The sequence below is a fragment of the Sylvia atricapilla genome, chromosome 24 (genome assembly GCF_009819655.1).
Source record: "Sylvia atricapilla isolate bSylAtr1 chromosome 24, bSylAtr1.pri, whole genome shotgun sequence".
NCBI lineage: Eukaryota > Metazoa > Chordata > Aves > Passeriformes > Sylviidae > Sylvia > Sylvia atricapilla.
This window is the reverse complement of record NC_089163.1, coordinates 125,315-152,588: the sequence shown is the minus strand read 5'-3', so window position 1 is coordinate 152,588 and position 27,274 is coordinate 125,315. Positions and strand designations below refer to the sequence as shown.

At 47.8% G+C, this 27,274-nt stretch overlaps 2 protein-coding genes across 2 annotated transcripts in view; one reads left to right on the top strand and one right to left on the bottom strand.

Annotated features, from left to right (window-relative positions):
- The window catches only part of ASAP3 (ArfGAP with SH3 domain, ankyrin repeat and PH domain 3), a 191,185-nt gene that overhangs the window by 92,998 nt on the left and 70,913 nt on the right, over nt 1-27,274 (bottom strand). The window lies entirely within an intron of this gene.
- PHACTR4 (phosphatase and actin regulator 4) overlaps nt 1-27,274 on the top strand; it is a 42,556-nt gene that overhangs the window by 10,340 nt on the left and 4,942 nt on the right. The window contains 11 exon segments of the mRNA XM_066335204.1: nt 16,761-16,937; nt 17,359-17,439; nt 20,352-20,516; nt 20,645-20,980; nt 23,337-23,352; nt 23,907-23,963; nt 23,965-24,011; nt 24,014-24,470; nt 25,097-25,314; nt 25,781-25,931; nt 26,519-26,574. Of these exon segments, the coding sequence (XP_066191301.1) occupies nt 16,761-16,937; nt 17,359-17,439; nt 20,352-20,516; nt 20,645-20,980; nt 23,337-23,352; nt 23,907-23,963; nt 23,965-24,011; nt 24,014-24,470; nt 25,097-25,314; nt 25,781-25,931; nt 26,519-26,574 (1,761 nt within the window).

Here is a 27,274-nt window from a genome sequence, read left to right as displayed (position 1 = left end):
AGTGCCTCATGGAAGCCATGGGATGAAGAGTGGAGCTCTTTGTCTGCCTAGTCTCTTCCACCACATCATTCTTTGATCCCATCCTGTATCTCAAGGTGTTTAACTCAGATGTGAGGCTCCCAAAGACTGCCCTGGGCAGGAAAAGGGTGAATCCTCCCTGTCTGTCCTGCCAGTGTGTGGGTTGTCTGCATCCAAGTGAAGATGGGACTGCAGGTCCCATTAAGCTGACTGGAAGCTTGTTAGACTGACATACTTGAAATAGTCCTGTGATATAATTCTACAGAATTCATCTGAGAGGGCGAGTAAATATTTGAGGAGCTCATTCTTCCTGAGCTTTGGGCTGTTCCAATGGGGGGGTTTGAGCTGCTGTTTCAAAGCCTCTCTTGACGGTCTGTGGTGGCTGTGCTCGCAGCTCTTGCTGCCCTGCCTTAATTTATTGTTTGATTTTGGTCTTTGCAGTGTAAGAAAGACAAGAAGCTACTGGAGAGGGTCTGATGGAGGCCACAGAGATAAGTGGTCTGGAGCATTTCTCTGATGAGCAGAGACTGTGGGAACTGGGCCTGGTTAGTCTAGAGAAGAGAAGGCTGAGAGGGGATTCCATCAATCCCACCAACCTGGGACAGTGGGAGATGTCAGGGCAGGGGCATTGGAGTAAATGATCTCTAAGGTCCATTCCAACCCTTAACATTCTGTGAGTCTGTGAAATATCTCTGAGGGGTGTGAGAGAGTGATGCCCAGGGACAGGACACAAGGAGCCATGGCCATAAACTAAAACACAAGTTCCACCTCAACATGAGGGAGAACTTTTTTCCATGAGAGTGGCAGAGCCCTGGAACATCTGCCCAAAGAGGGCCTGGAGTCTCTCTGTCTGGAGCCATTCCAAGGCCACCTGAATGTGTTCCTGTATCAACCTGCTTTGGGTGACCTGCCTTGGTCACTGGGTGACCTCCAGAAGATCACTTCCAACCCCAACTCCTGTGTGATTCTGTGCATTGAAGCCCGCATCCTGCCAGCAGCAGTGCCTGTGGCAGTGCTCTGGCTGCAGCCCCATGTCCAGACTTGCTGAGTGGGAGGAGAGGGTGAGCATTATTTGAGCCTTGCAATGATCTTCAGCTACTTGTTTTGGTGTGGTGCTGCTTGCTTCTTAAATAAGGCTGCTGCTAGTGCTCTGCAGAACACGGATGAAGGGAATGCGGTGAAATGAGGAATCTGGGAATGTGTGAAGGGTTGTTTCTGTAAGAGGGGGAGCAACTCAGGGAGAAATAGCTTCCTACAAGGTTAGGATTAGCTGTACCTTCAGAACTCTTGGTGTTATCTCATCTCTTGACAATTTCCTTTAATTATATGAAACGACCTTGACACTGTAAACAATTCCCATGGTATTGTCCCTGCACTCATGTGAGTCAATGTTGCTAAGTAAACAGTGTTTTGGTGTGGGGGACCCAAGGTCTGTAGGATTTGGGGAAACAATCATGCTGTCTGATTTTTGTTCCTTCCTTCCTGGATGGCTCTTGGTGCCTGTGGCTGCCACCACCTTGTTTTCCTAAACTCTCTTGGTACTGGCAGAAAACAGGAGCATCTGGGATTGGGATTTCAGGATAAGCCTAAGAGGGCAGGAGGAGTGCTCTCATTTTGGTTTCAGCTCCTTTGGGCCTCCATAATTCTCTCCCAGTTCCAAAGGGGAAGAAGGGGATTTTACACAGCACAACCTAGCACTGCTAGGGTTTATTCACATTAGCAGCAATAAAAAGCAGTAAAAACTCATCACGTTTCAAGGATCTTCGGCCTCACTGCTCCTCAGAGATACCTTGGTGGTGGTTGAGCAAGAGTCAGTGTTGGAGCTGACTCCCTGTCTTGCTGATGGCTCTTGTCTGGGTGTGACCTAAGGTCTGGCCATGCCACTGTTTAGAGTGGCCCATGATAGATCTATGAAACATAATTTGGGCAGATGCACTTCCTGAAGTGTTATCTAGTTCCTTAAATAGAGAATAAAGCTTGTATCAACATGAATCACAGAGTTGATAAACTGGAATGGTCCTCTTGGAGTTGTCTGCTTGTATTGGGCAAATATTATCCACAATGTTTCCAAAGGCATATTTGTGCAGTAGAAGGAGGTCAGACCTGTAATTACCTGTTAGATTTACTCTGGCAGAAATGGCTTGTAAAAACACACTACTATTGAAAGGAAGCTTTTAAACCTTCTCACTGTGTGTAAACCTAAGGCTGTGGTTTAAAATTTAAAATTTTATGACAGTTTTCAGTTGCAAGGGTACAAAAAGTATTTTCCTTGCTGAATTTAAGTGCCCCAAGTGAAACTGATCTACCCTTCTTTTAATTTCTGAACTGTGGCAGGGAATTTGGGTTTCTCTTGAACTATACCTGCAGGAGATGATCACAAGCTGAGGTTGTGTGCCAGACTTGCCTTGCATTTTAATCAGGAGCTCCTCACCTAGTCAATAAATAAAACAGAGCAGGTGTGGTGGGGAAATTGGGTGTTCCCCAAAAGCTAAACCAAGGTGCTTTTGTAAGTCTCCCCAAGCAGAGCCATGGGAGTGCGGGGTGGTAGGATGCCCTGGCACTGCCTGGCTTGTGCAGTAATTTGGAAAAAATGTAACTTCAGATGGAGAGCTGCAGGTGTTGAGGGCTAATTTGAATTACTGGTGTGATGGGCTGCTGCAAGCCCTTTGGGTTGACAGAGCAAAGGTGGTTTTGCTGCAGTTTCAGCTTTGGGTATGAAGAGCAAATGCATTTATTGAGATTTCTGTGGAATGTTTAAAAGAGGAAACAACTTTTACAGAGGAATCTTGCTGCCTTTCTTTTCAGTTACTGTGTGGGCAGAGAGGCTTGCATCTGAAGTTTGACATTGAAGGATTAGAGGTAGGAAGAGAAATTTGGGATCGTGAATCTGTGGACCTTGACCAATACACTGAAGACTAACTTAGACTTAAATATAGTCCTACGTCTTAGGGTTAATTGCAATTTAATCTGAATGTAGAGCTTTCAGTTTCCTGATGTTTTGCTGTTAGCTTACAGTTTCCAGTGTTATACTTAACAGAGTTTGTCCCATTGGCTTTATAAGTGGCATAGATGTACTTTGCTGGAGGATGTGTTTATGTTGGATAATGTCTGCACAAAGCTGTAAAGTCTTACGAGTTAGGTTTGTCCTGTAAGGTGGTTTGTGATGGATGTGACTGTGCAGCAGCCACTCACTTGGGAAGAACACTGTGTGTGTGTTGGGCCAGCTGTAAAAGCTCATGCTGGGCAGTGCTTTGGAAGGAGAGGAATATATTTTGATTTCTTCATCCATGTGGATGTGGGGAGTCTCAGGTGATGTCAATTTATACATTTTTCTCTAAGTATCTTGAGTTTTGCTGCAGGAGAGGGTTAAACAAGAGTTAAACTAATGCCATTCCTGTTTCTTCTCTAAACAATGCAATAATTAATGTTATTTTCTTCTCCATGTTTTTGCTTAATGTGTTCCTAATAATGTAGCTGGAAGTGGCAGATGGGTATCCTGCCTCTTAATGCTTCCCTGTTGGGAATACACTGATGCTTTGCTAATGCCTGATGCTTTGCTGGAATGTGTCCTGTATGTGTGCATCCTTTGGCTTGACCAGACTTCTTTAATGCAGCTTCAAGGTACTCCAAAAAGTTGTTCATCAGCTTTGGAGTTTCCCTTGCCTAGAGATGGCAAAGCCATGAATCACCATAGTGATCAAATTAGGGTTAGTCAAGTTAGCCAAGATGTGACTGAATCTTTAATTTTGTCGAGATGACATTCTTCAGCATTCCTTCACTAGTAAACAAGAAAATACTTGACCTGTGTTGTAATTGCAGGGAGTGGTAAGGAGGCATTGATGGTGAGACTTTTCCAGTACTGGCTAAAACTTGCTTCAATGGAAATTGTATTTCCCCTGGAAAACAAGGCTGGGGGTATTTTGCCTTAAGCTCCTCTGGGCACAAAGCCCAATTTAGTTTACCATTTTTAAAGCGCGCTCCCTGTGACAATGAAGCGATTCCTTGTTCCAGCCACCTGCTGGGACTGCAGGGCTTTCCAGGAGCATGGCCTCACCCTCCCAAGGTGGGGCTGGAAGCGCTGTCAGTCAACTCCTTGGCACAGCAGTCTCTTCCTTCAGCTCTGCTCCACGGTGGTCGGCGTCTGCTGTGGGATACGGCATGCTCTCACCTTCCTGATGCCAGCACACGGGTGGTGGCATCAAGTCCTGACAGGCTGGACCTGCTGCCCTCTGCTGAGGTGGAGCACCATGCTGTCTAACTGGTGGCGACATGGGGACTGAAATGCTCTGGGAAATAGGAGTTTCCCTCTTGGAAATGTCACAGGAAGCATGAAGGAAGTCACGTGGTGTAGGAGCAGTTAGCTCCCATTTGTCTCATCTGAACTATCAAAGTCTGCAGGACCCAAACAATGTGATGCCAGCTGCCTTATAAATAACCCATTTTCCACACTGGCTTTTCATTCCATGTGAGGAGAAGGAAGAGCGTCACGTTGTGTTCGTTTGTTTGGCATGGCTCTGGCGTCAGCTTCCCGTTCCCCTGCTCTGCTGCCCTCCTTAATGGCTCTACACGCGCCGTGTCGGAGCACAGCCCATCTCTCCAGGTTCATCTCTCCAGGCAGCCAGAGCTGTTATGTGTACATAAAAGATTTTTTCATTTTCTTGTTCTTCCAAAGCTGAAAACAAAACCTGTGGTGAAACCAAGCTGATTAGAGGGCTGGAGCACCTCTCCAGGTGAGGGAAAGGCTGAGGGAGCTGGGGTTATTCAGCCTGGAGGAGAGAAAGCTCTGGGGTGACCTAATTGTTGCCTTTCAGTACCTGAAGGAAGCCTGCAGGAAAGGTCGAGACAGACATTTACAAGGGCCTGGAGTGACAGGACAAGGGGAATGGCTTCAAACTGACAGAGAATAGGGTTACATGGGATACTGGGGAGAAATTCTTCCCGTGAGAGTGATGAGGGAGTGGAGTGGATTTCCCAGAGAAGCTGTGGCTGCGTCCTGGAGACATTCCAGGTCAGGTGGATGGGGCTTGGAATTCCCTGATATGGTGGAAGGTGTCCCTGCCCGTGGCAGGGGGTGAAATGAGATAGATTTTAAGGTCGCTTCCAACCCAAACAATTCCATGATTCAATGAAACACATCCAGTCGTGGTGCTGCCACTTTTTCTCCTCCCCAGCAGCCTCCTGGTGAGGTGGTCCTGTGTGAGGATTTTAGTGGGTGCATCTCCTGCAGTGAAAGAGCCTGAAAGGCTCTGTAGCTGCTGTTGAGTCTTGGGTGATGAGCTCTGAAGGAAAACGCCCAGTATCACTAGTTTTAAATAGCACCATCAGCAGGGATGGGATAATGCCGGAGTCCTTTTTAATGTTCCTGTGGCTGAATCATGGAACACAAATGTCTGAGTCACCGCGGGTGAATGTAGCATTTCACGTCGGTGTGAACCAAAATGTGAACAACACAGGCTTTATTAGAGGACCTAGTATTGGGCTCATTACAGCTTTCATTAGATTTTAAAGTGAAAAAATCCAGAACAGTTCCTTTTACAATGTATATAAATGGACTATTAACATGGAAATGCCAGGGGTTTAATGGGATGCTGGGCTGGATGGAGAGGACATGAAACTTCAGAAGAAGGCCATGTACCCCATATTTGAGTGTTTACTGCCTGTCTTTTTTTTATTTCAGCCATTTGCCTCTCCTTAAATCACATAAAATTTTCATGTAACCGGTGTTTCTTCGTTACTGTATTTTAAAAGGAAATGCTGAAGGGACAGTCAGCTGTTTCCCATTTTGCTCTCCTTTAGGAAGCTTATTGCTATTCCAAGTTTTTCATCTTAAAAAAGTCATCACCTGTCCCTGAGGAGTAAAACAGTTGGTCTGGTTTCTTCTGGTTGCTGTGCAACAAAGTCAGATGGCCTTTCTCATTATTATGGGATATTTGCCATTTATTATATTCCTTACTTAAAATGTTGGTTTTCCTTTGTCCTGGATGTCCAGTGGGACAAGGGCAGGTTGCTTTGTCCTGTATTTTTCCCATCAGTGTTGAAACAAAGCCTCTGAAAGCAGAGGGCGTCTTAGGAGCTGCTGTCATGCTCTGAGCTCAGGCTGCAGTTGAGGCAGGAGAATTTTTTGGCTTTCTGTTTTCTGGGACAGTATTTGCACCTTTCCTTTCAGAGGTGGAGCTGAAGGATGGATTGATGGGGTTTTCTGGCCATAAGTTCCCTTGAAAATAATGATGCTGGTGTTACTTTTGGACTTGTGCTGTGTTGTGCACTTTGCCAGCTGTTTTCTGGTGGAGTTGTGCTTTCTCCCAAAAGAAGAGAGAGTTGTGGCTGGTACTCCTGAATGATGCTTAAGTCCAGAGCCAGCTGCAGTTTGAAACACAGATTTGTATCTTTGCTTCTTGAGCACTACAGCCTTGACTTTCAGGAGGAAGTATTAGTGCTTCTGGTACAACCATTGCCAAACCTTGTTTTCTCTGTGATGGTCTTTGAGGCCTGATGAAGGATACAGAAATGTAAAGGACTTATTTCACAGCCTGGAGGGTTCCTGTGCAGCATCAGAGCCTGAGTAACTGTGTGCATCTCTTGGACCGCAGCTGTTGATTTACTTGTTTATTTAATATTTTTATTGAAATGTAAGGCAATGTTTCATGTTTTACTAATGTAGAAATAAAGGGTCAGGGATATGATTGTGCTGCTGTGCTTTAACAATTTACTGTGTGTTATCTGTTCTGCAGCAGAACTTTATGCACTTTGAATTCACAGTAAATTCCTTATAAAAGGCAGTGACTTGAATTCTTTAGGAGCCAGGCAGGTCTAGAGGCAGTGTTCTGTAGCATTTCCCAATGCAAGAATGTTTTTCCAGACCTCCTTCCAAGCTGATTTACAGGCTTGGGGAAATCTTCCTGCTTTTATCTCTGACCTTTTTGAGTCTCTGCTAGATGGCAGCGAATATAAATGGCTTTTTGAATGGTGCTTCTTTTGCTTCAAAGCAGATCATCTTTAATGAGATGGGGCATTCCTGAGACTCGGGATGTTCATTGCCCACAGTGAGAGCCCAAGCATGGGGATGTCTATGGTGGGAGTTGGAGAAGAGCAACACTTCCAGGAATGTCCACGTGCCCTGCTCGAGGGAGGACGGTGGTATTTGCTGTCCGCCTCCCTGGCTCTGCTCAGCCCTGCTCCTCCACCTGCTCCAGCTGTCTGTGGGATGAGGGTCACGTGCCTGGCACCAGGAGTGGAGGACAAGCACAACAGAGGTGGAGAAGGTGCACAAGTGTTCTCCTTCCTCCTGTGTTTCTATGGCTCTGCTTTGTATGAGAAGTGGATTTGCAAATTGCCCAATGGTACATTTAGTATGTTAGTGGGGGAACCAAGAGCACCGAGGTCTTTGTGGTGTGTTTGTGGCTCAGGTGAGGTGTTAAAGAATTTCAGAACTACCCCTTGCCCTGTTTTGGGGTATGTTTTGTAGCACTGCATGCCACCATCCATGGGGCTGGAGGTGTACGGTCCCATGACATTTGCTCTGGGCAATGTGCAGCATTGATTGTTCCCAGCTGCCACCAACCAAATCAACAGTCTTGGATTCTGGTCGTTTCCCAGAAGAGAAGATGATTTTCCTATTGGGATTGCTACCTGAGTAAGTATTCAGTCATACCAAAGTCCTCCTCTTGTTGGCCCGACAAGGACAGAGACCACAGAGTGCTGCAGCCGATCCTGTTGTTTAAAACTTCTCCTACACTGGGGAAAAACCGACTTAGATGTGTCATGTGGGGTCTGATTTTTCATTTTATGCTGCAGCAAAATCCTGTTACTTTTGAAAATTGCTTTCCTTTTTCTCTGAGCTAAGATTAAGCTTCTGGATGCTTAAAAATTTTCCTGCTCCTCTTTTGTAGGGTGTACAGGCAAGATGAGCTGTAGGCTCACAGAAGTCCTAACCCAGATTTTAATGATAAATTAAGGAATCCAATTGGACATATTTAAACTGTGGAGATCTTTTATTGTGAGGTAGATGGCTAAGGGAGATGTTTGCTACCTTAACATCAAGCTGTGACCATGAATAGAAACTAAACTTTTACTTCCCCTGTTAAATTTAAGTTTTTCCATTGTTAAATTTAAATTACGTGAGAAGACACACTTCCTGGTAACTTTAGTGGAGACAGGAATTGCATGAAATTGTATTTTTATTGTATATTTGGCTAGATGCATATCAATTCAGGCTGTCTTTGAAATTCCCTTTGCTTGAGGGTAATGAAGCTCGCACAGCACTTAGAGAACAGCTGTCTCGTCCCTGCCTGCCTTTGTTTGTGTTTAGCTGGCACAGGTAGGTTGTAAATTCCTTAATCCCATTTTGGGAGGTGAAGCCCCTGGGTGTATTGCTGTGCACAGATTCTCCAAGCACATCCCTGAGAAAAACACTCTGCTCTCTTTCTCCTCGCTCCCAGCTTTTCTCCTCGTCTTGCTAAACTGGATGCGAGGAAGGAGTGAGGGGTGTTGATAATTTGGATTGTGCAGCTAAGTGGCTGGATTGTGGCTGGCTGTCTCTCCCCTTCCTGAGCTTCGGCCCTAGCCAGCTCGGCTCTGGAATGACAGGCATTCCTGCGTGAAGGGAGCTGGCATGGACACCTATTTATGAGAATCAAGTGCCCAGCCATGGGGGACAGGGAGAGCAGGACCTGTGCTGGACCATCGGACACAGGAGCCGTGCCTGAGAGTCGGGAGTCTCTTCACTTGCCAGGCTCTTCCTCATCTAAGTGTGGATTTATAATTTTAAAGGGTTGAAGTGTTCTCAGCGCAGAGTTTTTCTTTTCCCCCCCACCTCTTCCCGGAGAGCTGCTCTGAACGGGATCTCATGGGGCAGCCGCACTTCTCGAGACCGGTAAATCCAGGTGCTTTGGTGAGTAATGGAGGGCAGGGGAGACAAGGGAGTGTGGGGCTGCAGCAAGGCAGCATTGCAGGTGAAACGGAGGAGTTGGGAGGAGTAGGAATGTGGAACTTGTGTAACCTGCGCCCAGCTGGGGAGAGAACAAGAGAAATAACTCCATTTCCTTCCTTCCTCTTACTTATTTCACATGTAATCACTGTGCAACACCGTCTCTGATCTTCAGATAGGCTCCAAGCTGCTGTTTTAAGGGACACCATTTGGCTGGCACGGATTCAGGGATACTACCTTTGCAAAGCATTTGCACAGTGGGAAAGTTCACCTGTGCGGGGGAGTCAGCCCTGAGAGTGAGCCTGGACCAAAGCCCAAGAATGGCTGCCTTGTGATTGATGGCACCCAGCTTTTGGGGCAGCTATAGCAGTTGGGGGGGAGAAGGGCTTGCCTCCCTGCTTGTCTTCTTCTCCACTGTCAGTAACAGGCTGGAGAAAACAAAAACTGTGTTAAGCTCTAGGAGCAGCCGCACTTCCTTAGCATTGTGTGGGGGTCAGTGTTACTCCAGGTCTGTCATGGGTGCTGTTTTCAGCACTGGGACTGGGAAGGCCAGGCTGTGAGGAGACTTTCCACATCCCCTGTTTTTTTCTCTGATTCCCACTTGCTGTTAGCTGGCTGGGCTCAGTTGTTCACCCTCATCTGTCAAGTGGAATTTTCTAATTTTTAGAGAAGAAATTAACATTGGCAGACAAAGAGCATCCTCAAGATACAGACCATTATTTTCATTATTTTTCACTTCTATAACTTTCACTCTATCAAGCATTTCTAGGGCTCAGATGAAGGCAGCGATTCTCTCCCCACTACCACCACCACTAGATGACTCCAGCTAGTCTTGTTAAAGAGTTCCTAAAAATAAAGCGATAGAGAGAGTGGAATGGAGAAGTAAAACTTCTTTGTTATCTTTGTACTGTGGAGGTTAACAGCATCTTCTGCTTGGATTTATTCACTGTTAGAAGATGACCTGGTCAGTCTTGGGCTCTCTCTCTAATCAAGGACCAAGAACAGTGGTAATTTCCAGGGGAGTGGGCTTGGTGTAATATTGTGCTTTCTGGAGCCTGGGGCCAGCAGACCTGGTATTTCCTCAACTGCTCATTTGCTCTCTGAAGTCTTTTTTCGTGGCACAGCTCTCACAGTTCCTGCTGATTAAATCTGGGACTTGAAGAGATGGTTCTTGCATTAACTGTGGCAGGATGCTGTTAAGGAGAGTCCTGTGAAGATTATGGTGATTAGGAACATACAAAACACAGGGAAGCCAAGGACTGGGACTATTTGAGGCTGTTTTGTGACCACAACCTTTTACTCCTTTAAGGTCAGGATTCACGTCTTCCATGGACTATTCAGGAAAACACACACCAAGTTTTTAAAGCTGTTTTAGGGAAGCTTAGAAACATTTACTCAGAGTGTTCTTTTGATACTTTTAACAGCATTTCCCTCAAAGAGTGTTTGCTTTTTGAGTTGTTGCTGTTTGCTTGGAAGCTTCTCAGATTCTTGACTGTTCTGCTGGACACAGCAGGGTGGGAAAGGAGTGAGTTCCATTGCTCTCCAGCCTGTGCACCCACATTGTGGTGGCCAGAAGGAGGCTTGTGGCAGTGCCTTGGTACTGGCTCTGGGCTGCAGTGGTCCTGCCGGAGCCATAGGGGCTGCTGTGTTCCAGGTACCTAAAGTGTGTAACGAGCAGCCACATTCCCTGCAAAACTTCCCGATGCACCTTGTGGGCTTGCTCGATGGCAGAACTTCAGGGAGGTGTGTTCCTTAGGGAAGGAAATAAAGGTGATTAAGCAGAGCTGCTGCTGTGGCACTGAAGTACCTCATTTGCCCAAAGACAGAAATGCCCAGCAAGCTCCTTGTGAATAGAAACTCCTGGAATTTGTGGAAATCCCATAATAGCTCCTACAAGAAGAGATGGATCAGGTTCTGGGTGAACTCTGGTTTGTGGATGAAAGGAATCTGCCCCAAGCTTACAATATAGACAGTGTGCAAGTCTATTTACACATCAAAACAGAGATGTTTCCTCATGAGAATGTCTCTTAATGAAGGTAGAATTTGCCAGATCTTACATCTCAGAAAAGGACTGGGGCTAAGAGCCCATGGTATAGTGCAGGGAGGGTGACACCTGGTTTCTCTTAGACTGCTTCACCAGCCTTTGGATGTCTACAGAAATGTTTAGGGGAGAAAAGCAGCTTGTTCTCAACCTTTTCCTTGCAGCTCCATTCTGCAGTCCTGTCCTGGGGCCCACTGACCCCACATCCTTAAAGGATTGTGCCGTTTTCCCCATGAATTCTAAAACAGTAGTTTTTCTCCCAGGTATATTCAGGATATTGCAAACTGTCGTCATCTGAGATGCAATCCTTTGATTTCTTCACAGCCTTCAGCCTTGCTTTGTTGTGATCTGAGACTTGGATCGGGAGTGATTTTTAGCTTAGAAGTAAAATTTCTCCATGGCCAGAGTGACTTTTGAGGATGTGTGGCCTGAGTTAAAACAGTTTTTATAAAAACTCAACCAGGATTAATTCTTGAATGCCTTGCACTAGATCCAGGTTGGATTTAATTCTTTGACCTACTGCATCAAAGGTGCCTCCATTCCATGTAACTGCTGCAGGTATCTTGCACGGGAGAAATGACCCTTAATGGAAGGAATGCTTTTTAGTTATTTCTGTTGGTCCTGAAGTTCCTGTTGTGTCTTGTTTCCAGGCTGGCAGTGCTCGGCTCTGCAAAAAGGGTATTTTGGAGCTTTACCCCCTGGAGATGGGGATTAACTATCCTTGCCACATGGTGGATTTCCTCCCCAAGCCGTGGTGTGATCATTAAACCAATGACATTCCTAGGTGAGATTCTAAGGGCCAGTGGGAGATACTTGCTTGGGTGTCCTGTGTGTGTGGCCATGGTGTGCGCATATGTGGGTTATTTAATTGACCCCATGGATCCTGGCTGTGCCTGACTGGACCCACTGAGAGCAGTGGTGGAAGAGAAAGGGTCGCTCCGTTCAGCCCCAAGCCTGACAGGACCTTTGGGAACAGATGACACATCACTACAGCCACTTGATGAGGGTGTGAGAGACAACTGTGGGTCTCTAGCTCCTTCCACTGAAATGGTTTCTGTTTTCAAGAAAAAAAAAATTACTAAGGTCACTCAACACCACAAGATGCAGTGGAAAAAGAGCTTTTTACTACTTGAAATTTAACTGGAAGACTTGAGCAAAAGCATGTCTGCAAGGGAGGGTCGAAGGACCAGCTGGCCAGGCAGACCGATAGGGAACTGCATCCCAACCTGCTTGGCACTGCTGGAGCTTCCTGCCTTCTTGTGTGTTCAGGCTGTGCCAATTTTGTGACGTTTCCCTATTTCAGTCTAAACAATTTGGGTTAACACAAATCTGCTGTTTTAAACAGCTCAAATTCACCTGCTTGTTTGGATAGAATGAGATCAGAAGTGTTTGAGGCAGATCTGAAATGGCAGGAGGCTCCGGCTGGAAAGCAGCTGGGGCATCATGCTGTCCCTGGACCAGGGTTCTGGGCTCCCAGGTGTTCCAGGCCATCTCCCTGGGGCATCAGACAACGTGCTGAAGTTGCAGCACATATTTTATTCCTGATTTTTCCTCAGCCAGGGCTCTGTTGGAACATTAAGCACAGTATCCAGCTGTCAGCGTGGGCTCTGTGGGGCTCTCCCAGCCCCAGGGTCACTTTACCAAAGCGTGGACTACTACTTCCAGAAGGGCTAAACAAGGCCCTGCTTCAGCGTAGGGTTACTTTCGGGACCTGCCGGCTGGGAATCTCTTTACCTTCTCATGAGGACTTTGCTGGCTTCACCCTGGCTGTGTAACCTCATTTCAACTTTTCTAGATATTTAAAATGGGTTTTCCAGCCTGGCACCATCGTGAGGGTGAGGCTGGTCTCTTGGACACAGTCTTGCTGCTGGGCCGGGTCGGGTGAAGGCGTCAAATTCCTGATGCTTCCCACCCTTCCCTCGAGGTCTGGTTTCTCTTTCTCTGCCTGATTTCGTTCCCTTAGCACTGTGCTGTGGTTCCTTCCGGTTTCCCAGTGTTTGACTCTGATAAGGAAGGGTTTCCCCATTGCAACGCTTAAAGACTCTCCTGTACCTTGTAGAGCAGAGCAGGAGGAGGCACAGCCTCAGCAAGTGGATTCTCTGCCTTCACAGGGAAGAGATTCCTCTCGCACCATTTCATGGAGATTTGAGCTGGAAATGAGCTGTGAATGGAAGGGAAGGTCCATTTTGGAGGGAGTGTGAGCGCTAATGTGAGCAATCACTGAACAATGAGGTTATTTGAATGCAGATCTGTGAATCTCACCTACAGCTGCTGATCCACCCTGGCTCGTTAGTCCTCAGTGTCATAATTGCTTTACAACAGACTGCTTTAAATATCTATGTCCCTGTGGTAATTGGGACGGGAAAAGGAAGAGTGCTGTGGAAGGTTAGGACAGGCTCCCCTGTCATCTGCCCAAGAGGACAGAACGAATGCCAGTGGGGATCAGTGAAGGAATTGCTTCCCAGGCTTCACTGTGAGTTGTGGGCAGGAGTGCTCTCGGAATTAGTAACATATTAAAGTTATTCTACGCAGAGCAAAAGGATAGTGGAAATTATTTGGACAGTTTTGTGTTCTAGTGTGCCCCTCTCTGCCTCTTGCATGGGTGTTTTGAGCATGGAACTCATTAAAACCAACAAAACCAAGTGTTTCTGTGTTGGACAACGCCTGACTCTCAGCAGTAGCCTACGAGCAGTTGTAATACTGCCCAGGGAGCAGTGAGGCAGAGAAGCAGGACCAAGTGATTTTCTCTTGATGTGAAGGTCTTGTGAAACCTCCTATGTTCACCTGGGTGGTTGCAGTTCTGGCAGCAAAACTCCCCTGGGAAGGTATTTGCTTTGACAGCTGGACCTGGGCTGCAGGAGCTGCTGGAAGAGGTTCTGCCAGGAGTAGTCACATGTGGGTTCTCCCACCCTCTCTGCTCTTAGCTACTCCCCTTTGAGGTACCATGTGTCTCCTGCAGTTTTGGCCATCCTTTCATGTCCTGTGCTCCTCCCTGGTTTGTTTGGAGGGGACTGTGGCAGAGGAATGCTTGTCGTTCTTTTCTAACTGGAAATGGAGACATTCCAGTGTGCTGAGGGCTCTTAATTAATCCCTGGACCTGATGGTTTAGTTTTCTTTTAATAACTTACTTCACTTAGTGCAGCACTCTGACATCTTGGGTGGTAGGCAGCACATAAGTGACATTCCTTAGAGCAACTCAGGAAAGAGGCAGATGTAAGGCAAGCTTGGTACTGCTACCTTCAGCACTGTTCTTGAAAAGGTGAGGGAAATGCCTTTGATGACACTTGGGCTTCAAATTCTGTCTACAGCCTGTGCTTGGCAAGCACCCATGCCTGCCTGGTGAAGTTTGGGAATGCTCTGTTGAGCACAGTGAATACTGCTTGTTAAAACTGCATGTACAACTCCAGGGCTACTGCTCTGGTCTCTGAGGAAAAGTGCCTCTAAACATGCAGACAATTCCTCTTGCGTTTCTGGGAGCTTGAAATGCAGTTCTGTGTGCCCCTCTCCTGTCCCTCCCACCTTCCATCCACCCTGCCTCCATCCCTGCAGAAAATCACAGATCAGTTCTGCCATGGCGTATGTTATTTTCCACCATATTTCTCTCCTGTTACTAAGTCAGGGTTGGTTTTTGGTTGGTTTGTTTTTATTTAAAAGCATCTCAGATACTAAATTGGTCTTGCTTTTTCAAACAAGTATTGGCTGACATCAGCTTTTGACTGCTCAGAGTGAGGGACTTTTCTGTTATAAGGCTGATTTAAACAAAAGTACATCCAACAAGTAAACTGTGGCTCAAACACTCTCCGTCTCCCTCTGTTGCTCTTCTCTTCCTTGTGTTTCAGTGATCTTCCATTCCATTTGTTTGTGCTCAGACTGGAAAATTGGGGTCTGTCTGTCCTGCAGTGACACAATGGTAGCCTGGCCCCAGCCCCATGGCCTGAGGCTAGTTTGGAGCCCATGGCTGTAACTACCTGTGCTTCATGCTTTGTGGGATCTGAGATCTCATGCTGGGAAGCACTGCAGGGTTTCAGGTAGAGCTGCATCAGCGCATTGTTTTGTGGGGCTTTTTCTCCCCTCTGTCCTGAATCTGTTTTTTCACATCGGGGCCTGTATCCTCAGTGAGGGTTTGATCCGCAGTGAAGGTTTGTAGGATACAGAAGGTACATTATTAGCTTTTTGTCCTATGTGTGAAGCGGCTTTCTTCTAAAATTCTTTTCCCAGTCTCAGTTTCAGGAGATGGGATATTCTTGGCTGAACTTTCCTGTTACCAATGGGGCATTGCCTGTTCTGCAGGCAATTTACAAAGCTTTGTCTGAAGTTGACTAAAAGGTCTGTTGTGCTCCCAAGCTCCACAATGTCTGACTTGGAGGCTCCAAAAGAAAACACCTGGGCACAGTTTGTATCAGGACACTCTAGCCTGCTGGATGGGGCTGGGGGACATCTCTCTTCTCCATAGGATTTTTTCCACAGAGCTCTGCAGTACTCCCTCTCTAGTGCTGAAGCTGAGGGATTCTGGCTCTGGAAATCCTGCCATGGGGTGGGCACCAGCTGGCTTCACTTAGCTCATGAGCACAGATCTCTTTTTTTGCAGGCAGTGCTAGATTCTGCTCATTGTAAGTGCTTCTCTGTGTTCCATCAAATATCCCAAAACAGCAATATCAAGCAAGGCAGGATCAACAGTCCCCCAGATTAGTATTTGTGCTCTGATTCTGCTTCAAAAGTGGGGGGGGGGGGGGGGTTTGAGTTGGGGTGAGGGGTTTTTTGGCTTGGTTTGGTTTTTTCACATGTCCCTTCCCACCTCCGTGTCATTTTTGTGCTGTCCTCCAGAGACTCCTGTGCAGTAGGTGGAGCACAGGCCTGTATTGTGTCGCTTTCCTGTGGAGTTGTTGATTTTGACCAGCTTTGCTGCCCTTATTTATAGAAGGAAAATCAAGGGAAAATCTAGCACATCCAGGTGCTGGAACGGGTCTGGTGATTTTGTGGTGTGGACAGTTGTGAATGTCAGCTCAGTGGGCTGGAAGGTGTTTGAGTTCAGGTAATAACTTGTGTCCAGCACCAGTTGCTTCCAAATGAAGATGAGAAAATGCAGGGAAGTGGTTTGTGTTCATGGACAAAGCTATGACACTGCAAAATTAAATTAATATGTGGCCTCGGGAGCTGGGGGGCTCAGCCTGGAGAAAAGGAGGCTCGGAGGGGCCTTCTTGCTCTCTCCAACTCTCTGACAGGCAGGTGCAGCAAGGTGGGGGTCAGGCTCTGCCCCCAAAGAACAAGGAACAGAACAGGAGGAAACAGCATCAAGTTGTGCCAGAGGAGGTTTCAGGTTGGACATCAGGAGGAATTTATTAATTTAAAGAGTTGTCAGTCCCTGGCACAGTCTGTCCAGGACAGTGGTGGAGTCCCATCCCTGGAGGTCTCCATGGAATGACTGGATGTGGCACTCAGTGCTCTGGGCTGATGACAAGGTAGGGATTGGTCACAGATTGGATTCAACAATCTTGGAGGTCTTCTTTTCCAGCCTTAACAGTTCTGGGATTCTGTAATGTTTGTCTCATCAGGAAGGCCCTTCCCAGTTTCCCTTTGCCCTGTTTATGTTGAGGAGCCCACTTGTGTCTCCCCAAGCTGATGTGAGGGCTCAGTGGAGCCACAGACAGAGTCTTGTTCCCTTTTTTGCATGAACGTATGCAACCATTCCCAGTGTGGAGTGAGTTGGTAGGAGATGGGAGCTGTTACCTGCAGCACAGAAATAATTCTTTATTCTTTTCCTTCTTTTCTGTGCAGCTGAAGAGGTGGATCATGTGCCAGGTGATGCCAGCATGGGGGTAGATGTTTTGGAATCAGGTGACACCACACCTCCTACAAAGAGGAAAAGCAAGTTCTCAAGCTTTGGCAAGATTTTCAAACCCTGGAAGTGGAGGAAAAAGAAAAGCAGTGACAAATTCAAGGAGACTTCAGAAGGTAAAGAACAAGGGCTGGGTGGGTGGGTGTCCCTTCCTCCATCCATCTGAGAAGGGCTTGCTATCACAAGCCTGAGTGCTGACACATGTAAGAACCAAAATGTGACTTTGGTGGTGGGCTGGCACCTGCAATCTCTCCAGAAACATCTTCCCATGGAGCTGTAGTTTCAGACAGATTAATTCCCTCCTTTCAAGGAAGCTCCCCAAGCAGCTGTGGGGAGGGAGGGTTTGCTCCATGATCAGCAGTGCAGTGTGAAATGCAGGCCTGAACATGCAGTTCCTCCTCTCTCCTCTTAATCCATGTAAAACCAGTGAAATTTGAAGCCCTTTTATTTCCTCTAGAGAATCTCTTTTTAAGAAAATCTTCTTGAACTTCAAGCTTGCCCTGTTTTCTGAGTGCTTTTTTTTCAATTTAATACCAGTTTTAGAACGAAAGATTTCTATGCGAAAGCCAAGAGAGGAGCTGGTAAAAAGAGGGGTTCTGTTGGAAGAGCCTGAGCAGGGTGAGTCTGCAATTGAACTTCTCTCTGTGTCTGTGTAGCTGATCTTCCTCTGGCCAAACCTCACCCTTGGGAGACAAATTTAAGAGCTTTCTGCTGAAGTGATTCCTGTATGCCTTACCCTTTTCAATGCTCTCTATTGTCTGTTTTCTTACCTGGGAGGAAGGCAGCCTGCTCAGGGAGGAAGATGGTGCTGAGGAAGTGCAATGCCTGTCTGGGACACCTTCCTGCAGGGCGGGATGGCTATGCTGTGCTCACTTCCCAAACTGTCCCCTCTGTTCTGCTCCAGAGACCTGTGCTGTCCTGCCAGCCTCTGCTGTCACACTATCACTCACCATCTCCCCCTGTTCCAAATGGGAGAGGTGCTGCCCCTGGGGCTCAGGTTGGGAGAAGAAACAGAAATGGATGAATTCTGAGCTGCTTGGGTAGGGGCATACTTCCAAGAGATGCTTCATGGTATAGTGTCGTGGTCACCGTGAGGTTTATTAAAGTTTGTGGTGCTGTCTAAGAAGTCTTAACCCCTTTTCTTTGATGTCTCCAAGTTGGGATCATGATGCCAAAATAAGTTGTCAGATCAGATCACCACCTGGCTGAGATTTGTGATGTGGGTCCAAGGGAGGGGGCGGAAGGTGTGGGGAGATAGCAGTCCCCCATCTCATGCAGATGAGAGTGTGGCCTTCGACTTAGAGCAGTATGTAACTGCACTTCAGAACATGCACTTCAGAGACAGCCTTGTCCTAGTGCAAGTTTCATTCTAAGAAAGTGGAGAACTGGAGGTGAAAAAGTGGTTTTCAGACCAAACCACCAAAAGCAAAACTAAGAGAGTCTTGACACAACTGTGCGGTAGTGATGCCATTGACACCGACCTGAGGGTGTCAGTGCCTCACTGCAGAGTTCACCAGGTACAAAAGGGTGGGAGGTCACGGGGTGAAACTGGAAGAGAGATCAAGGACTTCGGGTACCAAACTTCCAGCTAGAGAGGGCAGAGGAAGCAGAGATCTACCATGATGTACAGGTGTAACAGAAGCCTGGCTAAGGTGGAATTATTTACTTCGAGGCATCTGCTCTGCTTTTAGAAACAGAAGATGGGTGTAATCCAGACAAAGTGCAAACCCCCAGCATGAGGGAGCAGTCAGTGTTGGCAAGAGGGGTAGATTAGAGGCATATTATCTAAATCCCTCTGTGAGTTTAGGACACTTGGGCAGTCATAAGATGTGAGAGTGGGTTATTGTATTTGTTTGCAGTTTTAAAACCTGCATGTGTATGAGGTCAGTTAATTTTCTTAGGTGAGTTCTTAGGAGGGAAATATGCTGGAAACCCTTTGAGGAAGAAAGGAGTAGAGGTAAAAGAGGTGTAAATGGAGGAGAAGCCAGGTAAGGCAGCCTTGCTGTTCTTGGGGAGGAGGTCAGCTGGCTGTAGGCTCCTGGATGTGGGTACTGGGCCCAGAATAAGGAAAGAACATGGCATTGGATTCTTTTGACCTTGAAGAAGGGCACTGGTGCTGAAGTTGAGGGTGAGATGGTTTGAGAGGCCATCAGGAGCTGCAGCTCCCTGCCAGAGAAGGGCAAGGAAGATTGAGTGGGGAGGAGAGCTGAATCATGGTTCCTGTCTCCCTTGCTGAAAACTTTGGATAACCAGAGGCAGTTGCTGCCCTAAAAATCTCTGGCTCATCCCTTGAGTTTCAGCCCTAGCTGGGGAGGAAACTCCCTCTTGTTGCAGTAGGTGCCTGTTGCATTTCAGAGAAGGGCAGTGAGTGAGTGAGGCAGCACCATCTGCCAGCTTCTCACAGCAACCAAGGATGTTTCTTGTGGAAAATAAATCCTGGGAAGCTTCTGAATAACACCAAGTTAGGGAAGGGGAGGTCATACTTCAGAAGGAAAGGTAAGGAGGGCAATGGAATAAATTATCAAAAATCAGAGCACCATAGTATGCTGGGGTCTAGTACCTGGAGGGCCTGGATGCCACAGACTCCAATTCCTTCAGAGATGGTAGACTGAATCGAAGAAGATTTTTAATCAATGGGTGATATATTTATTCAAGTTTTCTTGAGTTGAAAATCAGTCAAAATGGGCAATGTCCCCTTAGAGGTCGATGCTGAGTCTTTTTTTGAGAGTAATTCTGTCAAAAGTTTATCCTCTCAGGGCTATTACAGAGAACAGTGGAGTATTTCCTCATGGGGATTAGGAGTTGCCAGACCCTCAAAAGCATGGGTTGGGTTGGATTGGATGGGATTTTTTCCAAAAAAGGTCTTGCTTCTAACACTGGGAACCTCTATGCTAGAATTTGTAAAAGCAGAAATAGTCCAAGTGACCTACATCAGGTTCTAGAGCTGTGTCATTACATCTGATTAAAACCAAGGTAAAGTGAGGAAATCTGCGTTGCTGATGTTTTGGGTTGAACAGCAATTTTTGTGGCAAATTCACGGTAGAAACAAGGAAAATGAAAGTGCTTCCACTAATCTGAAGATTTTATGAAAGTCTATTATTGCATGTGCAGTAGATGACTGGGCTCATGTTGGAATCTGCATTGCAGCAGGGAATTGGTGACTGCTCTGTGATGGAGGGTGGATACAAAAGCTGTTATGACTTCAGGTACAACTTCCTTGTGCTGCAGCACAGCACTGGGCATGCGAATCTGTAATATAGAAGGAAGGGCAGGACAGGGCAGAAGAAAAACCCATGATGACCTACAGTGCTGTGGGATTTACTCGCTGATAATGAAATCAAGGGCTCTCAGCTCCAGCTGGTTGGGTTGCTGTGCTGTCCTGCGCAGAAGGTGACTGAAGACCGGCTGTTTCAGAAGCCAGAAAGAAGTTGGTGTGGCTCCATGATGGTTGAGTCAGCTCAGCCACCTCTCCTCTCCCCTGCCTTCTGAGTGTTTTCTATTTGCTTCTCTCTCCTCCCATCCCCTTGCAGATGGTGAAGAGCCAGAGAAGCTGAACCCACCTGCACTGAAGAACGGCCACACTGTCCCCATTGGGGGCCCCGGGGTCTCTAACCTGCCCAGCCAGGAGGAAGAGGCCACAAAGCCATCCAGCCTTAGGAAGCCTGTTGCAGTCGAGGAACCAAAAAAGAGGCAGGGTAAGAAACCAGATGTGTGCAAAATCAGGACTTCACATTCTCCTGCAACCAGTTTTGAATTCTCATCTGATCCTTCCCACCCTCAGTAGTCCCTCCAGTGCCTTAAACTGAGCTGCCTCCCTTTGCAGGCTCCTCCAGCAGCCACCCTGGGCCTGACCTGGAACCATCTCAGGAGCCACATGTTCCCAGACAACCTCTGCTTCCTCCAAAAAGACCTCCCTCCACTTCCCAGGAGGCAAACGAAGTGCAGACAAAGGAACCAACACCTGCCAGCAGCACTGCAAGAACTGCTCCCTTCAGCACAGCCCCCACAGCTGCCCCTTCCCCAGCTCCCAGGACTCTGCTCCCTGCTCCTGCCAGTGCCAACACTACTGCTCCCACTAGTACGACCAGCACAGCTCTTGCCAGACAGCCTCCCGTCCCTCCTCCCAAACCCGTCAACAGAAATAGCAACTCACTAATAGGTAAGTGTCCCCATAAGCTGGTTTTTGTACCCTGAGATGCTCTGGAGCCACTGCTCCAAGACTGTATTCCCTTCATAAGGGAAGATTTTTAGTTGCATCAGAATGTCTGACCATCTTTCCTGAACACAGTCCAGTTTGGACTTAAACCTGCCAGTGTTTAGCCAGGACACATGTTCTGGGAACAGTGTAATGCCTGGAATCTTCTGTCGTGAGCTATCCAGTCTGTTCCAAACAGCTACCTGCAGGAAGGAATCCCTGCCTGCCTGTTCTCTGTCAACTCTAAGACAGTGTCTGAATGTTGGTGCTTCACTGGGGGCTGGGATTTAGCTGGGATTGGGGAATGATGGATGAGGTTTTGCTTTGTGAGTGTGGTTAGTAACAATTCCTTCTTTCAGCTGCTCTTGGGGACAAAAAAAAAAAAGGGCAAACCAACAAACAAACCCAAAAAATCCACTTCACACCAAACAATGTCTGTCGTGGCTCTCACTGCCAGACCATGTGGTTTCCACTTGGAGCAGAGACCAGGAGCTGGCAGGGATAATTCAGACTTCCCTGGTTATACTCAGGCACCTCCACTGAGGTCTGTGGCTGGGCTACTGACACATGAGTCTCATCCCGTACATATATCAGCTCAACTGTAATTTGAACTGAATCTTCCCATTTAGACAATTAAATGTTTTTATCTCTGTAACTTTTCTAAGCGAAGATATGGCAAGAATTCTTTAAGGTCATTTAGTCTCCTGTTCTCTGTGGGAGTCCTGGGGGATCTGAAAGATGCAACATTGAGAGTTGGGATGACTTTCTATGCAGCAATGGCCTGTTGACATTCCAGGCAATTGTTTCACAGACACCTGCTAATCTTTGGACAGGGTTAGCAGAGGTTAGTACAGAACAGAGGAAGGATCTGGGAAAATGAATCTGACAGGTCTGCACTAGTTATCACAGAAACTGGAGGTGTTTACTCAGGTGTGGTTGAGAAGCAGTGCTGGATGTAGCAAGTTGCCATCTGAATAGCCTGGGCCACCCGCCTTTCAGTGTGGACAGATGGCTCTGCTCTGCTTGGGCTCACCTTGCTCTGGCAAGTTTTGCCAATGACCTTGGTATGGTATTAACAACACCCAAGTGCCAGACCAGCTTGATTAGCCTGACCATGCTTGAGCACTCCATGAAATACCTTCTTGTTTTCTTTAAGCTGCTGCACACACTGCAGGGTGGCATTTGAAATGCCCCAGTGCTAATTGCAGGAGGTACTTGTGGAACAAAAAATGCGGCTGGAAACAGCAGTGTAATCCAACATGTTTGGAGCCATCCTGCCTCTTCCCAACAGCATGGGCTGGGCCGGGAGCACCCTGCAGGGTGTGCAGGGGAGAGAAAACGGAGTTTTCTTTTGTCTCCTGGGTAAGAACACGGATGTAGAGGAGGCTCCACAGCTCTCTGGTCTGGCACAATGGAGCTGGAGCTGCGGTGTTGCTGTGTGAGCCTTGTGTTGTCACTGTTACTAACAGCAGGAGTGGAATTGGCTTTGTGAGCTCTCCACGAGTCTTTGGTGCCTGCTCTGACTGCAGGGGTGTCCTGTGCCACTGTTAGAGCCTGAGGCAGGGGAGGGTGTTACTGTGCTGGTCATCCCTTTGTCCAGCCCAAGATGCTCATCCCCTGAGTAGTTTTAGTGTCTCAAGCAGCAGCTTCCTTCTGCCAGCTCCTCACTCCCTTTCAATTTTGCTCTTACCCGGAGGTGCTCAGTCCTGGTGCTGCCAGGCTTGGAGCATGCTCAGGAGACACTGGAGTCCTTTGGGCAGGAGCTGAGGGCACTCTGTGTGTTACACAGTCTGGCCCTTAATCTACAAGGGGAAAGTCTAAAAATGCTAACATCTCAAAAATGTGCCCACCTTTCTCCAGTTATGTGGCCTTATCTCTGGAAACTCTCTCACTTGTAGCACCCTCTTGTGGTGTCTGTGCTACAGATTTCCCCCAGCTCTATTCTGGGGACATCCGTGTGTCACTGTCACCTGCTCCAGGGAAGTATGCAGCAGGTCTCAGCCACTTTAGGTAAACCCTCTACAAGCCCCAGAAGCCACGGATACCTGGATGTTAAAAGCTCCAAACTCTTAAAGCAAGAGCAGTCTTTACTGGTGCAATTTCTCTAGGAACAGAGAGGGGTTTGAGGATCCTGTGATTGCACACTGCAGGCATTTTCATGTCTCTATTTCTTCCTCTCTTCTCATCAACAGAAAATCTTAGACTAAAAGGCTTTAGGTATTTCAGGAGTTTTCTAGTTACTTTGTAGTGGCAGATGAGTTTATATGAGGCTTAAGGAACAGAGTTCAGAGGGAGTAAAGCAGAACCTCATCCTGAGGAGCTGTGAGCAGCGAGGTGTTCGTGGGCTGGATCTGATGGATGATACAAGTGTTGGAGCACACTGCTGCCCGCAGCTGTGCTGATTTTGCCTCTGAGCAAAAAAGTATGACTTTAGGACTTCTTGAGTCTTCCCAATGCACTTTAATGTGCCAGGGGGTGGGGGGCTGCTAACACAACTGGAGTCTGAAGTGTCCTGATGTCTCAGATTCTTTTTGATGCTGTAAATACAGCCATAAAGTGCCCACATAACTGCATTCCTGGCAGGCTCCTGTGCTGTCTTTCAAGGGCTGGTGTCATTTCTCTCTGAAGCAGCAGGATGCACAAGCCTATCTCAGCCTGCTTGTTTGTGGCCTGCTCTCCCAAGTCTTACCTTGCTTCTGGAAAGACAAAACTAGAGCCTTGCAACCTGGCTATTTCTGGTATGACATTCCAGTAAAAAGTAGCAGAGAGTGCTTAGTCCAAGGCTCTGAGTGTGTTGCCGTACTTTTCCACACTGGTGAAGGTTATCTGGAAAATGCCTGTTAAAACATTGTGGCTTTTGTGGTTTTTATTTCAGCTGAACTTTCCCAAGTATGACCAGTGGTACTGCCTTGTCCAAGCCTTCCCCTCCTCTCCCCCCGAAGAGAGCCTCTTGCCTAATACACGTCAGACCCTGTCACCTCCAAGCCCCCAAATGACAGACAGTGACAGCGAGTCGCCCTGCACCAGTTCCACTGCATGTGACCTCAGCTTATCCACCACCTTCGCCCTCACCACCGCTGCCCACCCATGTACCCCCTGAACCTCCACGTGTGGCCCTGCCCACCTCCACCCCTGTCCTAGATCCACCATGCTCCCTGGACCTACCCAAGGAGACTCCTCCTCCTCCTTCTCCTGAAGACTTCAGGTCCATGGAAGTGCCGAAGAGGACAGCAGAGCAAGGATTTGGCGAAACCCACGTGCTGCCTCGTCTGCCCCAAATCCCACTGCACATTCGTATACAGCAGGCTCTGGCCAGCCCTCTGCCTGTCACCCCACCTCCTGAGGGGTCCCACAGGGCTCACTCACTGCTCTTTGAGAGCGATAGTTTCGGAGAAGACAACGGCACCCTGGGCAGGACGAGATCCCTGCCTGTCACCATTGAGATGCTCAAAGTGTGAGTACCTCCTTGTATGTGTGCTGGCTCTCCCAGCTCCTGCAGTGCTGTGATGGTGGGGATGGCTCTGGGCAGGGCTTAGACCTCTGCTGAAATCATTTTCCCTGATGGTCAAAACTGTGTTTCAGCCTCTTAAGAGCCAGTGCGCCTTCCCCGTGAAATTACCCCTGGTTTTGGGATTTTATTGCCCACAAAGGGAAATGGGTTCCACGCTACAAACACAGGCTGATGTCAGGAATCCAGGCCTGGACTATCTGTAACTGCACCAAGACCAAACAAGGTCCTGGATTCCATCCCTCTGTGGCCTTCCCTAGCCTTTCATTTTGCTAAACATAAGTGGGATAAGGACTGTCTTGTGTTATAGCAGAGCTGAATCTCCAAGTCACAAAGTAGTGGGGTCAGAGGGCTGTTTGGTTCTGCAGAACCTGCCTCAGTCATTTCCTCAGCCACAGCTCCCTGAGCTCCCCAGAGCTTTGAAGAGAGGGGACAGTGCAGGATCCTGCAGCGACTCTTGCATCTCTGATTTCTGGGCTTCCCTGAGGAGAGCTAAGGACGTATTGATTCTAGGGATATTCTGCAGCCCATGTGCTGTGTGTTCAGAGGTGTGATAGCATGCTTCTCGTTAGTCCAGATGATGAGGAAGAGGAAGATGATGACCAGGAAGAGGAACAGAATACAGGTCCTCGTGTGTATATTGGAGACTTGCCATCTGTCACAGTCATCCCCAAACTGGTACCCCAGATCCTCCCGGAAGAGCAGGAAAGAGACGAAGGGATGAGCGACTCTGACTCGGAGGGGCCTATCCTGTATAAAGATGATGAGGAAGAAGATGAAAGCCATAACAGTAAGGCTTTGACATGGCAGGTGGCTTTTTTATTGCTCTGCTGAACTCGTGCCTGGCTGCACTGAGATCTGGATCAAAGTGCTGGTTCCCACAGCACATCAAAGCAGCTGGTTCTTGGTTGTGTGATGCACATGTCTTCTGCCTTGCTTTTTCCAAGGCTCTGCAGCCAAACCTGTGCACTCACTTGCTGAGTTGGAGCAAGTGAGCAACCCCTTCAGTTGGAGATGGCTCCTGTGACAGCCTGTGCTGTCCCAGCCCCTCTGGTAGGACAGCATTAGGTGAGCATGTGGTGTCACACGAGAGTGCTGGCTGCTGCTGCTGTGCAGTGAGTGCAGAGCTTGCAAAGAGCAAGGAGAGAGAGAAGCTCACCCTCAGGGAGAGCACAACTCCCAGGGGCACAGGGCTGGGATTGCTGTGGCAGGCTCAGCAGTCTTGAGCTGCATCCTGTTGCTGTCTTTCCCCACAGGCACGCTGGCCAGCAAAGTGAAGAGGAAAGATACGCTCGCTATAAAGCTGGGGAACACAACCGCACCACAGGAGGAGAAGGTCGTCTTCCCTCGGAAGAGCAAGGAAGAGTGGAATGAAATCCGTCATCAGATTGGGACAACGCTGATCAGGTACAGATAACGATGATGATCAGTGTGAGCTACTGGCACAGTGTGTGTGGAGTGGGATTGGATGAAGTTGGTGCCTTGTCCAAACAGCTTGTGCTGGAATAGGGTGGGTGGTTGGGCATGGCAGCTGGAGCAGGGCTGAGAGGTTGAGTGTTGCTGTTCCTCCTCCGTTAAAAAGTTTGGAGTTCCTCCTGGAGCTGAAAAATATCCCCCTGACAAGCTCCTGTTTCCAGAGGTTAAATGGACCAAGAGGGGAAAATCTCAAGAATTGCACTCATATAAAACACAGATGGTATAAAAACGTGTGGATGGATGCAGGGTGGATGCAGCTGGGACTGGTGACAGTCCAGGCTCTGCTGTCTGAGCTCCTTGCAAAGCTGCTTCTGAGCTGGAGAGCCCCTAGCCCTTCCCAGAGCTGTGCCAGTGGCTGAGCAGCTGTCTGAGCAGAGCATAGCGTAAAACAGGGCAGCAGTGATCCTCAGTGGTGAGTGAGGAGTGTGGAGGAGACTGTCTAGTGCACTGAAACCAGACTATGCTGCTACTATGAGTGACCAGATAAAACATTCTGCCCTTGTCACACTTCTCTTCAGGCGACTGAGTCAGAGACCAACTGCAGAAGAACTGGAACAGAGGAACATTCTTCAGCGTGAGTAGCAGTTCTCTGGTGGTCCTGAGAAATAGCGTTAACATCTTAATTTATCAGGTGGGGATGGTTTTAAATTGAAAGAGATTTAGATCAGATGTTCAGAACAAATTCTTGCCTGTGTGGGTGGTGAGACCCTTGGCACAGGGTGCCCAGAGAAGCTGTGGCTGCCCCATCCCTGGAAGTGTCCAAGGCCAGGCTGGATGGGGCTTGGAGCAACCTGGAATAGTGGAAAGTGTCGCTGCTCATGGCAGAGGGTGGAACTGGGTGATCACTGAGGTCTCTTCCAACCAAACCCATTCTGGGATCATATGATTATGGACAGAATAGCTGCCCCATGTCTGCCACCTCAGAGAAGAGTGTGGGGGCTGGTTTAGACTCTGCTGTTACACAACAAGGACTGTTAAAGGTATTTTTGTTTGGGGCTGGACTTGTGTTTGCGTTCCAGACATTGCAGCATTGCCTTGCATGATCTCTAAAGCAGCAGTGCATCATGAAGTCAGGACTGTTTTTCTTGGCCATATCTTGTTCTGCAAAAGTTTTAAATAAACATCTCAAGAAAATGGGAATGTCAGTTCAGGAAGCTGCCATTTAAAATATTTATCTGAACTGTTATCTTCTTTTGAATTATAATAGCTTTGTGAAGGAGTGAGCTGCACAGTGGCTTGAATGTATTTTGGCAATATGGCCATTAATCTTTGAT